Source organism: Passer montanus, unplaced genomic scaffold (genome assembly GCF_014805655.1).
Source record: "Passer montanus isolate IOZ18808 unplaced genomic scaffold, ASM1480565v1 scaffold40, whole genome shotgun sequence".
NCBI lineage: Eukaryota > Metazoa > Chordata > Aves > Passeriformes > Passeridae > Passer > Passer montanus.
In genome coordinates, this window is record NW_024368819.1 from 1,906,102 (window position 1) to 1,919,140 (window position 13,039).

Genomic DNA, 13,039 nt, shown 5'->3' on the forward strand with positions numbered 1-13,039 from the left:
GAAGCAGTTACAGCAAATAATTCATTGGGTCTTGTGGGGGAGGGTTGGTATTCTCCCATCTTCTACATCCTTGGCTTGAAGGACAAATTTTTTTTGGCCCATTGTGGCAAAAATATTCAATACTTCAGCTCACAGCTAAGAAACAACAGTGCCTTTATCCAGGAGTTTTAGGCCTGCTCATCACACAGCTCAGCCTGACATCCCCAGGTTCAGCCTGGAACAGCACCAGCCCAGCGACCCACTGGTGACTGAGGGGGAAACAAAGAACCACCAAACACCTGGTGTAGCCCAACTGGTTTTGCAATGCTTTTATTACTGTATATATTAACATTGGTTTGGATAGTATGTAGCAGGCATCTCGACATTGAAGTTCATTTGTGCACTCTCTGCAGGGAAGATGTTTTACCCCTCAACACACCTCCTTCTGCTTCACGTCCTGATCTCAGCAGCTCTCACTGCTCCTCCTGCTCCTGAGAGCAGCAGGTCACATTTATAATGAATTATACCAACAAGCACATCTCTACTAGAAAGCACATCACTTTATTGTGAAGGTCTCAAGTGGAAGAGTTCAACTTAACCATGACAATACTTTATGTATTACAATTGCCTGTTGATTTATGCAACTATGTTGAAGAAAGCTGTTAGCCAAAGTCACCCCCCCAAAAAAAAAATCAGAGGATATTTGCACCAGTTTTAGTTTATACCTCACAACATACCTAGGCTATATTTTTACTATCACAGGGTGTATTTACTACTAGGGGAATGTTACATGGTCTTTCAAACATGAGACTATTTACAGAATAGGCTGAACATTTGAGTTTAGATAAAGCTGAACAATTTTACATGTATAGGAAGTGTTATAGGCTAGCTTTCCTGTGGCTTTTAGCTAGACATCAGGCACTAATGATTTGATTAGCTCTGTACAAAGAATCACACACCATCCAAAACCTCCTGGCTGCTGGTTAGTTCCACATTGTTTGAGAAAGCGCCTACTTTGAGCAAGAGTATGGTGGGGGCCTTGCTATCCCCATGTCACCCTCCTGGTGCCTCGCTGCAGAAGGGAACAGAAGCTAAGCTGTTGCACTAAGTCAGAAGATACTGATTAAAAGAGGATGGAAGTAACAGTATATAGAAAAGACATAATATACTGGTAGAAAGTCATACCTCCTCAAGGTTTCGCTGAAATCATTTGTGTTAGGGAAATGCTGTTCTCTCCCCTGCTATGCAAAGCTGACGGGAATTCCCTACATGGAGTCCTTGAGAAATAAATTAAGTTCCAAGACTAAGTTAGGGAACTGTTGTACATTCAGAGTGCATTATGCCTCGTGAACCTTGGCTGGGTGTTTCTGGTACAGCACTCGTGCCTTAAGCACCATGACAGCTCGGGCTTTGGGGCCACAGTCACTGGGCGAGTTGCAGGGAAGGTCTGAGAGCCATGGCTGCACACACAGATATGTTGTTTTGTGCACAATGCAAGCCTGATTTCCCCCTTAGCCATACAAATTAAGACAATATTTATCACCATACAGTTTGATATTACTTCCAGTAAGTACAATATTTATTAAACATTTCTTCAGTTTTGTTACATATTGTGCAACAAATTACAATATTCTGCAGCCACAAATTATATGCAGAGTATGAAGAAACTATTAATCAGATAGTGTGATCTCTCCATTTATAATTCTACAAGAAGGAACTAGCAAATCAGATCTTACATATATCTTACTAAATTTTATGCATGGAAAGTGACAGACACTGTTGTGCTGTTTGATACAAAATGGCTAAACTTCATCTTCAGAAGACTAAACCTGACATCTAAACATGCCAATAGAAACATCAAAACAAAAATACATCCTAACCAACCACAGGAAACAGTCTGGTATCAGGAAAAGCAACAAGGATTACACGTTTATAAACCAGCACACAAAGGTTTAAAACAGTTCTGAAAATGAAGTTAGCTGTCTTGAGTCAAGGGAATAAAAAAAGTCAGTATTGACCATTTACAATCTCTGACCTTTGTGGAGACGGTAAGAATCTGTTGTAGTGCAGCTACATACAGTACAATTCAGGCAAATTTTTTTTTTCACTTGGGTTCAGATTGCAAATTCATTGTTGTGAGACAAAAGGGGGGAGGCAAGTTTTAGCAGCAACCTCCACTAGACTGCTTGACTGGAGTGCTCTGAATTTTAACATTGGACTTCTCTGCACCACCAGCTGTCGCTCCCGGACCCATTCGTTTTTTAATCTCGGCAGCCATGGTCATGAAAGACTGTTCTACATTTGTGGCATTCTTTGCACTGGTTTCCAAAAACGGAATTCCAAGAGAATCTGCAAATTCCTGCAAATCGAGAAACAGTGAACAGTAAGCTCATACACAGGTTCATACCTCACCTCACTTCCTGGAGCACCACTGGATAACTCACAAGGTCCTGGATCCCACCCCACACCCCATCTCCAGTCTGAGGACGAGTTGCAGGGCAGGAGGCCATTAAACTGTCCCCATCTGTGGCACCTCTATGCATGACAAACCAGAGCAGGGGCTCAGCCAAGCAAACACTCAAGTCCCAACATACCTTTGCTGTTGTATAGTCTACTACTTTCTTTGTGGTCAGATCACACTTGTTCCCCACCAACAACTTGTTGACGTTTTCACTGGCATAGCGGTCTATCTCCTGCAGCCACTGCTTGACATTATTGAAAGACTCCTACGAGATAAGAGCACTGTAAGCAAGGCCCTTGATGAAGGGGAAAGTTCAGCACTATCCCTTTGGGCATGACCAGGAAAGAGCACTGCACTTATCCATGTGATTCACAACCATGGGAAAAGACTCTCTAATGCTGCCCAACTCCCCTGGTGGCCTCGGGACAGGCTGGTCACCACAGGGGCCATACAGCTCCTGTTCCCAGCCCTACAGTCAGCCCTTCCTGCACTCTTCCCCCTATTATTTTTCCCTGCTCCATATATTGAATATTCTACATCTTCTACCATCTGGGGCTCTTCTTCCTCCTCTTGTAGCAGAGGTAGGAGATGTGGCACACAGCTGAAACCAGATGCATCCCACATACATACTAAGCATCAGGTGTTAGCTGCAAACCACTTTGCTGTAGATATGTTGGAACAACCTCTGACTCCAGAAATGCTGGACTGATACTCCAGTTGGTGACTGAACACAAGTGTTCTTTTTTTATTAATTCAGGAAACCCTATACTTCCTAAGTGCCCTTCAAACAACTGCACCAGTTCTTCAGAGATCCTTTCAGAGAAAACACTGGCTCAGTTGTATCTTGCACACAGGCTGACAATTTTCTGTTCCAAATGCTGGTCTTTACTGCAGACCACAGTTCAACTACATTCAGAAATCTTTCAACAACTTCCATCAGTAACTCAGATTTCCTGCTACCAAAGGCAGGGTCAGAGGTATTCACACAGAACAATGAGTTACCTGCTCACCAAGTTTTAGGTTAAGCCTAAGATAAAATTGCTTAGGAGCCACAAATCCCACTGCTCTCTTTATTTCTGTTTTTTATTTCTGCCAAACACATACATTTAGCCTGATAAGCCTGTAGAACTCTGTCACTGTCTCCCTTAAGAGGTGCCCAGCTGTTAAATTCCCAGTTTACTACTCAGCCTGGAGAAACCCTGCAGGCAGAGGTTTAACACATACCTGATCTGTAACATCATACACAACTATGATGCCATGAGCTCCTCTATAGTAACTGGAAGTGATAGTCCGAAACCTCTCCTGTCCCGCCGTGTCCCACTGCAAGACAAGTGACAGGGTCAGCTCCTGCAGCTGGCTGAGCCAGTGCTCTACATCAGCTTCCAGAAACAGCTCAGCAGAGCAGCCATCCAGCTGCAACCACATCCACACCACAGCTACAGCAGTGTCTCTGAAGCTGTATGCATCAAACAGGATCGAGGAGATCACTTATTTTAACTGAGAATTACACTTTGTACCTGCTTTTCTAAAGTGCTCATTTGTTTGATTTCAGCCAAGTGTAGTCAAGAGATCTCTCTGGGGAAACCATTAAGCAGTTCTGACCCATGAAGAAGCCATGGTTCAATGGTCAGAAGAGCAAACAAAAGCCAGGGCTTGAAAACCTGCTAGGAATAAGGTCAGAGAGCTGCAGGTCTCTGACATGACCACTCCCTTCAACTTCCTTGGCACACAGGCTTCAGCAAAGGTATTTAAAGGCAACAACTCAAACCAAACTTGGTTCCCTTCTCCTGCTGGGAGAGTTAAGAAAAGACATAAGGCACTTGATCTCTTCTCCCACCCAGGACGGGAACAGGACTCACCCAAACATTTCTCTCCCTGGAGCTGTGTCAAGAATAGGCCTGGCTGTGTATTAAAAACAGACTTCACAGACACATTTCAGCAGTGACAGCATTCCTAGTGGGCTGCTCTGTACTCAGGACAGTTACATTAGAGTCTGGAAGCTCAGACTTCTGGTTGTAAGCTGGACTCTGCTCCACAACACTGAATCCCTGAGTCATTGCCTTCAAGTCCTGTGAGCCTCTGCTTGAGCTGGAAGCAGTGGCTGACAAGGATTGTCTGACCTTGCACAGATATTAGATTTCATCACACCAGTCACCCTTTTAGAGTGCTTCAAGATTAAAGAATTGCCAAGTCTCTTCCCCTGTTTATTCCAAGTGAAAGGCCAAAAGCATAACCAGAAAACACCGCCCAGTGCTAAGGCAGCCAGGCCAGTTACAAGCCTTTGTGTCAGTTTTTCCATTCAGGTCAACAAAAGCAGTTTCCAGCACTTAAGACAGTGCAGCCTGGTAGTAACAGCTGCTGTGGAATTCAGGCATCTTGGACAACTGTGTGGTATTTCTGCACTTACACAAATCCTGGCAAAATACTGCAGAACTACACCAGTTTTGATATGAGAGCACTCCAGCATAGAATCTCCTCTTCCAGGCAAACAGACTTGATAATAAGCACCCTTCTTTAAGGACAGGTAAGTCTTGCAAAAACTGCTTTGCCTCATGTAACAGGGAAAATACCCCTTGTATTTGAAAGTATTTTAAAGTACCAAGATGACCACCAATAGCTATGGATATAACTCATGCTCCAACAGACTGAGGCACACAGGAGTTGAGAAATACTACTTACTATCTGAAGCTTGATTGTTTTCCCATCTAGTTCTATAGTTCTGATTTTGAAGTCCACACCAATCGTGCTGATGTAGCTTTCTGTGTACGTGTCATCCTAGGAGAGAGAGTGAACAGAAGTCAAGCCAGCTGCACCTCTTCTGCAGTCACCTACTTCATTATGCACCAGTCAGACAAAGGGACTTAATTTCCTTGTAAAACCAGCCTGATCTCTCATGGCAAAGTCCAGGAGGTGGTCAAGCATTTCCACTGAGTATTTACTTTTCAAAAATTCTGCTTTTAAAAGCACCAATCAGAACCAGTCAAAAAAAGCCTCTTTTCTGGAAATCCTGTAGCTGCAGTGTAAAAAACAGTCTTTGCTTGTGTTGGCAGACTGAAGAGCTACTTAGAATAACCACTAGAGTTATTGAAACACATCACATTTTTATTTTCCTTCGATGGTTTTTCATCTGTGTCACACAGCAGCTACCTAGAACAAGTCAGAGGCTCTGTCTCAGTCACACACGAGTGTCAGATCCTCTGCTGCTGCAGCTGGTTGCTAAGGCAGGTTAGAGTTACAGCTGGAGTACTCGTGCTGAGGCTCTGCTCTGCTGCCTGTGTCCATACAGGAGGGGAAGCACTGCCTCAGCAGCTTGCAGGGACCTGACTGCAGTCTCCAACAGGACTTAAGGCACACAGAAACTGCTGGGTCAGTCTCTGCTACCTTCCAGTGATTGTCAGCTTGTCAGCATGAAGGAAGTTTCTACTCCTAAAGCACCCAAAGAAAGAACTTCACATACAATGTGCCACAAAAGGCTTTATGCTACCAGTAGGTATCACAAAAAGCAAGGGATTCCTCCGGGCTGTGAATGGAAGACATCTTAGGTAATACATGCAAGTAAGAATAAAGTATTAAGCCTTTCAGAATGACATGACATTTATTTCCTTAACATTTCAATACTCCAAAGGGAATGTCTGAAAAGCCTGAATAAGTTTAACCTACAGCAGCATGAAAACACAGGTGTGGTATGCTGTGGTAATTCATTATGTCAGGGTAAAACAGTTTAGTTGGAAAAACATCTCAAAAGGACAAGGCTACTCAGGTGAAGGAACATCAGATAACACAGCACAAACTTAAGCTGGTTATCAAAAGAGAAAAGTTGGATTATTTACATGAAGCCAAAATTAATTCAGAAGTATCTGCAAGAGAAGCAGGCTAGACCACTCTGGAGTGCTGCTCCAGCTGTGGAGTCACTTCCAAGCCACTGCCTCCACACTGTGAGCAGAGCAGGTGACATCCTCCTACTGCTCATCCTGCTCCAAGAGCAGCCATAATGGCTTTAACTGAGGCTGTCTGTACACCCAGGTCACCACTTCACATTAATAACTCCAGGTACAACAGGCTCCTTCCAGAGGTGCCCAGAGGAACTGCTCAGGCTGTGAAAACAAAGCCATCATCTTGCAGCAGTGCCACACTCAAGTTTCTAGGGTCATGCCCCATATCCTGCTTCCCTTCCTCTCCTCCCAGGAACACGTAAAGCTGCACTTTGGCACAGACAGAGATAAGAAGTTCACTGGACTTCAGCTTTTCCTACTAAGAGCTGTCAAACCCATTTTACATTTTCTTGTTGACAAGAAAACTAGAGCCAGAACAGCTCACCAGCAATTTTAACATTCACTAAAGAAAGCAGGAAGCCTTATTACTCCTAGAGTATTATTTACATTACTTCTCTGACTAAACAGCTGGTAGGTCTTTTTACTGCAGATATCAAACTTCATCTGGCTGAAATGTTCTTATCAAGCAGTAACTGATCAAGGTCTGTACTCCTCATGCCTAAGGGCACACCCCCAGAATTCCTTCCATCCTCAGCATTCTACCACTACTGTAATGATGGAAATGAAATTAAGGTACCTTGTTCTCAAGTAACAGGAAAATTAGAATTAATCTTAGCTGGACATATTATTGATATTATTTCTTTCCAATTTAGTGAAACAATTACATCAGATAGACAAATTCAGAAGACAGGAGGAGTTTGCAATACTGTACTTATTCTTTGGTATTACCAGGCCTGTCAGACATGAGCCCTGCTACCTGAAGGGAAGCTCTTGCTAAGTACCTCTTTTACAAAGCTGCCAAGCATGATCACTTACTGCAAACCTAAGTAGAAGGCAAGATTTCCCAACACCGGAGTCTCCAATCAGAAGTAGCTTGAATAAATAGTCACTGCAGAAGGAAAAAAAAAATTAGGTCACTTAATGAACACTGTCAAGAAAGAAATTCCTTACAGCCAGTATATTATGACTTTTGAGACAGGCAAATTAATTCACTGCTAGGGAAATCAGCTACAACTCCAAGCTCCTCTATTCAGTTTAAAAATTCACAATTTACTTGGTAAGGGAAGTGTGAGGTAGATGCTCTGAGCACAGCATTGTTGTGTGGAACTGTGCCTTCCTGGGAAGTTACTCTGAGGATAACAGAGGGACTATCAGCAGGAGGAGCACAGTCCAACCTCAGCCTTTGTGGTTTAGCTGAGATGAAAACCATGCCTTGCAGTGAGTGCAAGCCCCCTTGTTTGGCTGAGAAACTCAAGGAACACAACTGGTGGTAACAGCCTGCTGCCCTCCAGGGCCATTTGCTTCTCTGGACTCAGAGGTTTGACTCCACTGCCCAGCTTCACCAACACCAGGGAGCTGCCAAATGCAGCCATTTCTTTCCTCAGTTCAAGTTACTCATATTTAAGTTGCAGCAGAATGCAACAGCACAATGGAATACCCACCTTCCACAACAGACTACGAGCAGTGACCAATACCACACCTGCCTTCCAGGAATGAAAGCAAAGCTCAAGTCATTGCCAGATGAGGATACATCTCTTGGGGATGCCAGGTGTGGTATTGGTAATTCTCAAGATACACTGGAAGAATTGACAAATCTTTTGCTTAATGTTGAGTTTTCCCAACATTAAAGAAGCACAGTGTCACCAACCAGCCTATATTTGCACTTCAAAGAGTAGGGAAGATTTCATGGTTGGCAAAATATGGGGTTTTGTGTTAGTCCTAAGACTAATGGGAAAATGTCATGCTAGAGAACAAGTAACAGAGAAAAATCACAACCCACCACTTACACAAGTTATTTTGCTTCCCAAGTACCACACTAACTCATTCTCAGTTGACAACTCTTCAGCCCTGTAATGGCCCAGGACTAAGTCCTGTTCTCACTTAACCACAACAGTTCAACAGCCATATTTTTATGTCCACTTAAGCAAGGAGAGGTAAAGATTAAGGATATGTGGAGTGCCTCAAGTCCACTGTCCCCACCTATATTATTTCCTAGAATGGCCACTGCCTCTGGCTGGCAGGAATCCAGCCAGGAAACTGCATCCATGCCCAGCTGATAAGAGCCAAGCAGATGGCCAAGCACGGCTTCTCAGCACTCCTCTGCTCCAGAGCCTCTCACCTGGCTGGGCCCTGGCTGCAGAACACGCCCAGCTGGAACCTCCAGTCTCTGCAGCACTTCTGCCAAGACCAGAGAGGAGTCACAAGTGCTAAATGTAGCAACTAATAACCCAATCCTGAAAAATGCAACCTTTCCTAACAGTGTACAGCTAAAAGCACTACAGGGATTAAAAAAACCAAAAAGTCAAAGGATACCTAGCAGTTTCCAGTCACAGAATTCACCACTCCACCTGTCAAGTCACGTACTCCCACAAGGCAAGATGGCTTCAGGAGAATGACAATTAACCCAAACTGTTCAGGGGACCTAAACTACATTGCCCCACAACCCACACATCTCAGTAGGTTTGAGTTGGCTGAAGCACTACTACAGAGCAGACAACTTCTCACCCCCAATGACAGTTTGGTCCCCAAGAGCAGGAGAAACTCTGCAACCTGGAGGGCAAAGTAAAGGATGAGGGCTCCAGGACCTGCTTCACTGTTACACCCATGCCTTGCCTTTTCCCCCACTGCTGTGCCTCAGCTTTCACTCAGCTCCTTCCAACTCCAGCAGGAAGCTTGGGTTACTCAGTTCCCTACAAACACAGAATTTTCAGCAATCTGAAGTCAAATTATTACTTACAGCTTGTAGCATGTTATAATCCCCTTGAGAATATTAACACAAGAATATTAGCACTGTATTGCCTTCAGTAAAATTAATGGAAAAAAAGTAATTCCTTCCTGGTAGAGGTAAGGCTTCAGCTGTGGGTCTGAGATCCACTTAAAACTTCCACTTGCTTCCAAGAGTAATTCAGGTTCCCCCAGGCCCCACACATGAAAACTTCTCTTCCTCTGTTACTCCTCGTGCTAAGAGCAGCTCCAGCCAAACCTGCCCATGACATCTCTCACTCCTCAGCAGCAAACAAGAACAGCAACAGTGGCTACCCAGAACAAATGTTAAGCTAACACAGTAAGACCTCAGAAGCCTTAAATACTGGATTTGATATCTTTGCTATTTAGCTGTCCCCTCACTTTGGGCTTCAGTATTTCTAGAATCAGAGACACACAGTGGTCTTAAGCCACCTGCCTCAGCCCACCAAACCCAGGGCCAGCACCAGGTGCACAGCTGGAAACAGCCTTTACTGAGTTAGCTCTGTCTCTGACCTTAGAAATGGCTGTTGTGTCACAAAAACCTAATTTTGGTGGTAAGACTTTCACCAGTTTGGGAATAGTATAAGTAAGACTCTAGGAACTAAGGGTTTTAATTTTTTAGAACACTCTATATTCCAATACTATAGTGCCTTCCTTTCCAAGTACAGCTTAAAGCTTTAAAAGATACAGCTCCCAAGACCTTTTAAAATACAGCAGGTGCCTATTTAGGGCCATAAGAACCAAATGTGCAGTTTGTTAGACTATGATGGTTGAGAGACAGCTCTTGGGTACAGCAACAGTTTAAATCAAAAATTTAAAAAGCTATAAAAATTTAGAGAAAGTTATTTCTAGACTGAGCTACAGCAATAGAATATTTGGGTCAAGGGGTTCAACTGTAGCAATGCATCCAACAAGCCACACAGGTTATTTGGTATTTACTCCTGAAGAGCCACACAAACATATCTGAAGCCACTGAATTTTGCTCTTTAAATCTGGAAGCTTAAAACTCATCAGCTCCTGTGGTTTAGGGAGCCTTCATAAAGCTGGCTGAGCTATGCAGCACAGCCCTCTCCACACTGCTTGGGAGACACTGGGAATTCAGGTTAATCATTCCATTATTTCTCACCATTTACATAAGCCAGGCATACCTGGGTCGTTTAAAAGAGCACACTGGAAGAGCATGTGCAGCAAGGCAGGTGGGTATGGTGAGCAAGAGTGAGGCTTTCAAATCCTCCCCATAACTTCCTCTTGCCAGAGAGATAAAGGACAAAGATGTTAAATGTAACTGCCTCTTGCCAAAAAAAAAAAAAAAAAAAAAAAAAAGGGGCCTCCAAATCAAGCAGAGGACAGACCTGGCCAAAGCTGTGCGGAACAAGGGACCTGTGGGCCTCTGAGATAGAGCTGTTTATCTAATTTATATAAGGAGGCATGTGGGGATTTTTTAAATGCCTGGAAGGTTTTATGCCAAAACAGACAAGGCTGGGTAGTCACCTGTGTGCAACAAGGAACTGCTGGAATTGGCTTTAATCACTTACTGTAAACAGGTACTCACAGCAGCCTCAATCCCCACTCTTTGTGCTACCACCCCAGAAATTCTGAAGGGGTGCATGACTGTCACTCTGATCACACTCTGTGTAAGTAAACGGAATCCAGAAGACACGCTGCCACTTTGCATGGCAGATTGCTGTTTAGACAGGTTAGAACACAAACACTTTCAGATGATTCCAGCAACCTAGGAGCGGTCACTCAGTTGACATCTACCAACCACCAGCACCCAAGACTGAAACCTCCCTGGTATACCCAGGCCCTTCTGAAGAATGCAGAAAGAACCCCCCAAGATTTGCTCCAAAAGCCACCGAGTTTCCCCATCTGTGCTGGAAGGTATCCAGAACAAGATCCAGGCAGAGCACTGACCTGATCAAGAAGAACTCCAGCTCCACCTGGCTGCTCTGGCCCGGGACCCCAGCAGTGTGTTTATGCCACATGCAAGCAGCAGAAGGGCAGGAAATGCTGGAGCTGACACGACGCAGTCCCAGCAGAGTCAATATTGACATTCTGCTCACTCAAACCCCGCCAGGCAGGGAGGAACAGGGGGAACACATCCCAGGGCCGGCTGGGCAGATGTTTTCAGCATTTACCTTCCGAACACTCATTTTAGTATCACATCCACCCCTCTTCAGCTCCTTCACTCAATCTAAAAACTAACAGTCCACTTGGCTGTCCCACAGCCCTGAAGCTTCATGGAAGCTCTCAGAAGCACAACTCCCCTTCAAACCTTTGCATGAGCAGAGCCTAACCCTGCAGCTTTATCAGGAAAGCTGAAGGAAGTAGGTCTTTAGTTAGAATTTTTAACTAGCCATCCCACTGACTTGTGATGGAGTTCTGGCATGCCCAGGAGAGAGGATTTGGAGCTGCAGCCTGATCTGAAGCTGACAGGGAAGAGAGAATGTGTTACATTATAGGCAAGGCACTTCTGAGAGGGCAAATGGATGTATCTCTTTACAGAGAACAGAGGGAGCAGTGTCATAATCCCTTAAATCTTATTCCTGTTTTAACAGGGATCCAAGTACACACACCACAGTGACAGGTATTTTCTGTCCATCTCACCACACCCTTCCTATCTCCTCCCCTCATCCTGCCGACTCCACCCTCTCAGGAAGTGCCAATTTAACACTTGGAGTTAATCTCCAACTCCAGCTTTTCCTCTTTGTTTCACTTTCGAGAACTCGGCTGTGCGAGTCTCCCTGAAAACAGAGTCCTCAGCACTCAGTACCTGCCTGCAGGGAACACCCTCTGCATCAGTCTAGAGGGCTTGATGGACTGCAAGAAAGGCAAAAAACAATCTGTGGAAAAAGCCCCCTCCAACTCATTTCTCCCAGTGGCCTAACACTGCAGGCAGATTTCCCACTACAGAACTCAACAGCCTGCAGGGTAAATTTGAGTTTAACTCTTGAGAGCCAACAGGACCATGGGGCACCAGCAGTTTGTTGGTTTTTCTTCCACTGCCCACCTCCAGCTACTGTTTTGGCGTTTTCCAAAGCTACACGAGCAAGTTTGTGATGTAATCTTGCCAAGATGTAACTCGAGTTCCTGGCTGTACCTCCTGGGTGTCACCAACCCCCTCACCAGCCGATGACTACTTGTTTGCTCCTCAGGTGATTTTAATGGACTCGGAGTGCCTGCAACCAACCCCACTGACGTAAGAGCACAGGAGCCACGGCCACACAAGGCAGGAGCCCCAGCCGAGAGGACAAAATTGTGGGTGTCTTCCAAGAGCAGCAATGTCACACCACATGTGCGTTTCAGTACCAGAGCCACTCCAGTGGCATCAGATGTGACACTGGCTTCACTGCCCCAAACTGGGGTGCCAGCAAAGCCAGCAGCAGGGAAAGGCTCCAAAACACACCCTACAAGGCTGAAGGGTTGCAAGAGCAGCTGCTGATTTTTTTGAACTGCTTTCTAAATTAAGCTTAAATCCTTTCTCTATCTCACACAAGAAAGTCTCGAAAATAAAGTTTATTATTATTCCCGGCAGCCTGGTGGGCAGGACACAGCTCGCCGAGCTTCCAGAAGAGAGACAAGCCCTGGGCTTGTCAGACAGCCCGACTCCCGAGCAGGCCAACTAAAGAAAAAGGCCAAACTCGCACAACGACCCTCCCAAAACCCCCTCCTGTCGTCCCCAGGCTTTCCAAGCAAGTGCCATTTCAGCTGCAAACAGCCCCGAGAGCGTCCTATTATCGAGTCACAGCGTTGCAAAATCTACATAGGCAAGAAGTGTTTTGCAAGAGCCATGTGACACACACATGACTTGCAGCTCAGGCGAAGGGTGGACCCCTGGCTACGGAGCCGCCGCCAGCCGGGG

At 45.0% G+C, this 13,039-nt stretch overlaps 1 protein-coding gene across 1 annotated transcript; it reads right to left on the reverse strand.

Moving 5' to 3' along the window:
- Positions 1-293: 293 nt before the first annotated feature.
- On the reverse strand, positions 294-11,177 carry RAB1A (RAB1A, member RAS oncogene family). Its single transcript, XM_039718793.1, has 6 exons — positions 11,092-11,177; positions 7,249-7,321; positions 5,120-5,215; positions 3,665-3,760; positions 2,574-2,705; positions 294-2,338 (listed from the first exon to the last, which is right to left on the reverse strand). The coding sequence occupies exons 1-6, from the start codon at positions 11,160-11,162 to the stop codon at positions 2,141-2,143; spliced, it is 666 nt and encodes a 221-aa protein (XP_039574727.1). The 5' UTR covers positions 11,163-11,177; the 3' UTR covers positions 294-2,140.
- Positions 11,178-13,039: the final 1,862 nt, after the last annotated feature.

Bases quoted from the DNA above. Each gene is read 5' to 3' on its own strand.
- RAB1A (XM_039718793.1), bottom strand. From the start codon at position 11,162: ATGTGGCATAAACACACTGCTGGGGTCCCGGGCCAGAGCAGCCAGGTG. The intron at 7,322-11,091 runs GTCAGTGCTCTG...TTCCTTCTGCAG, and splicing joins CTGGAGTTCTTCTTGATCAG to TGACTATTTATTCAAGCTAC. The intron at 2,339-2,573 runs GTATGTTGGGAC...CTCGATTTGCAG, and splicing joins TAGACTATACAACAGCAAAG to GAATTTGCAGATTCTCTTGG.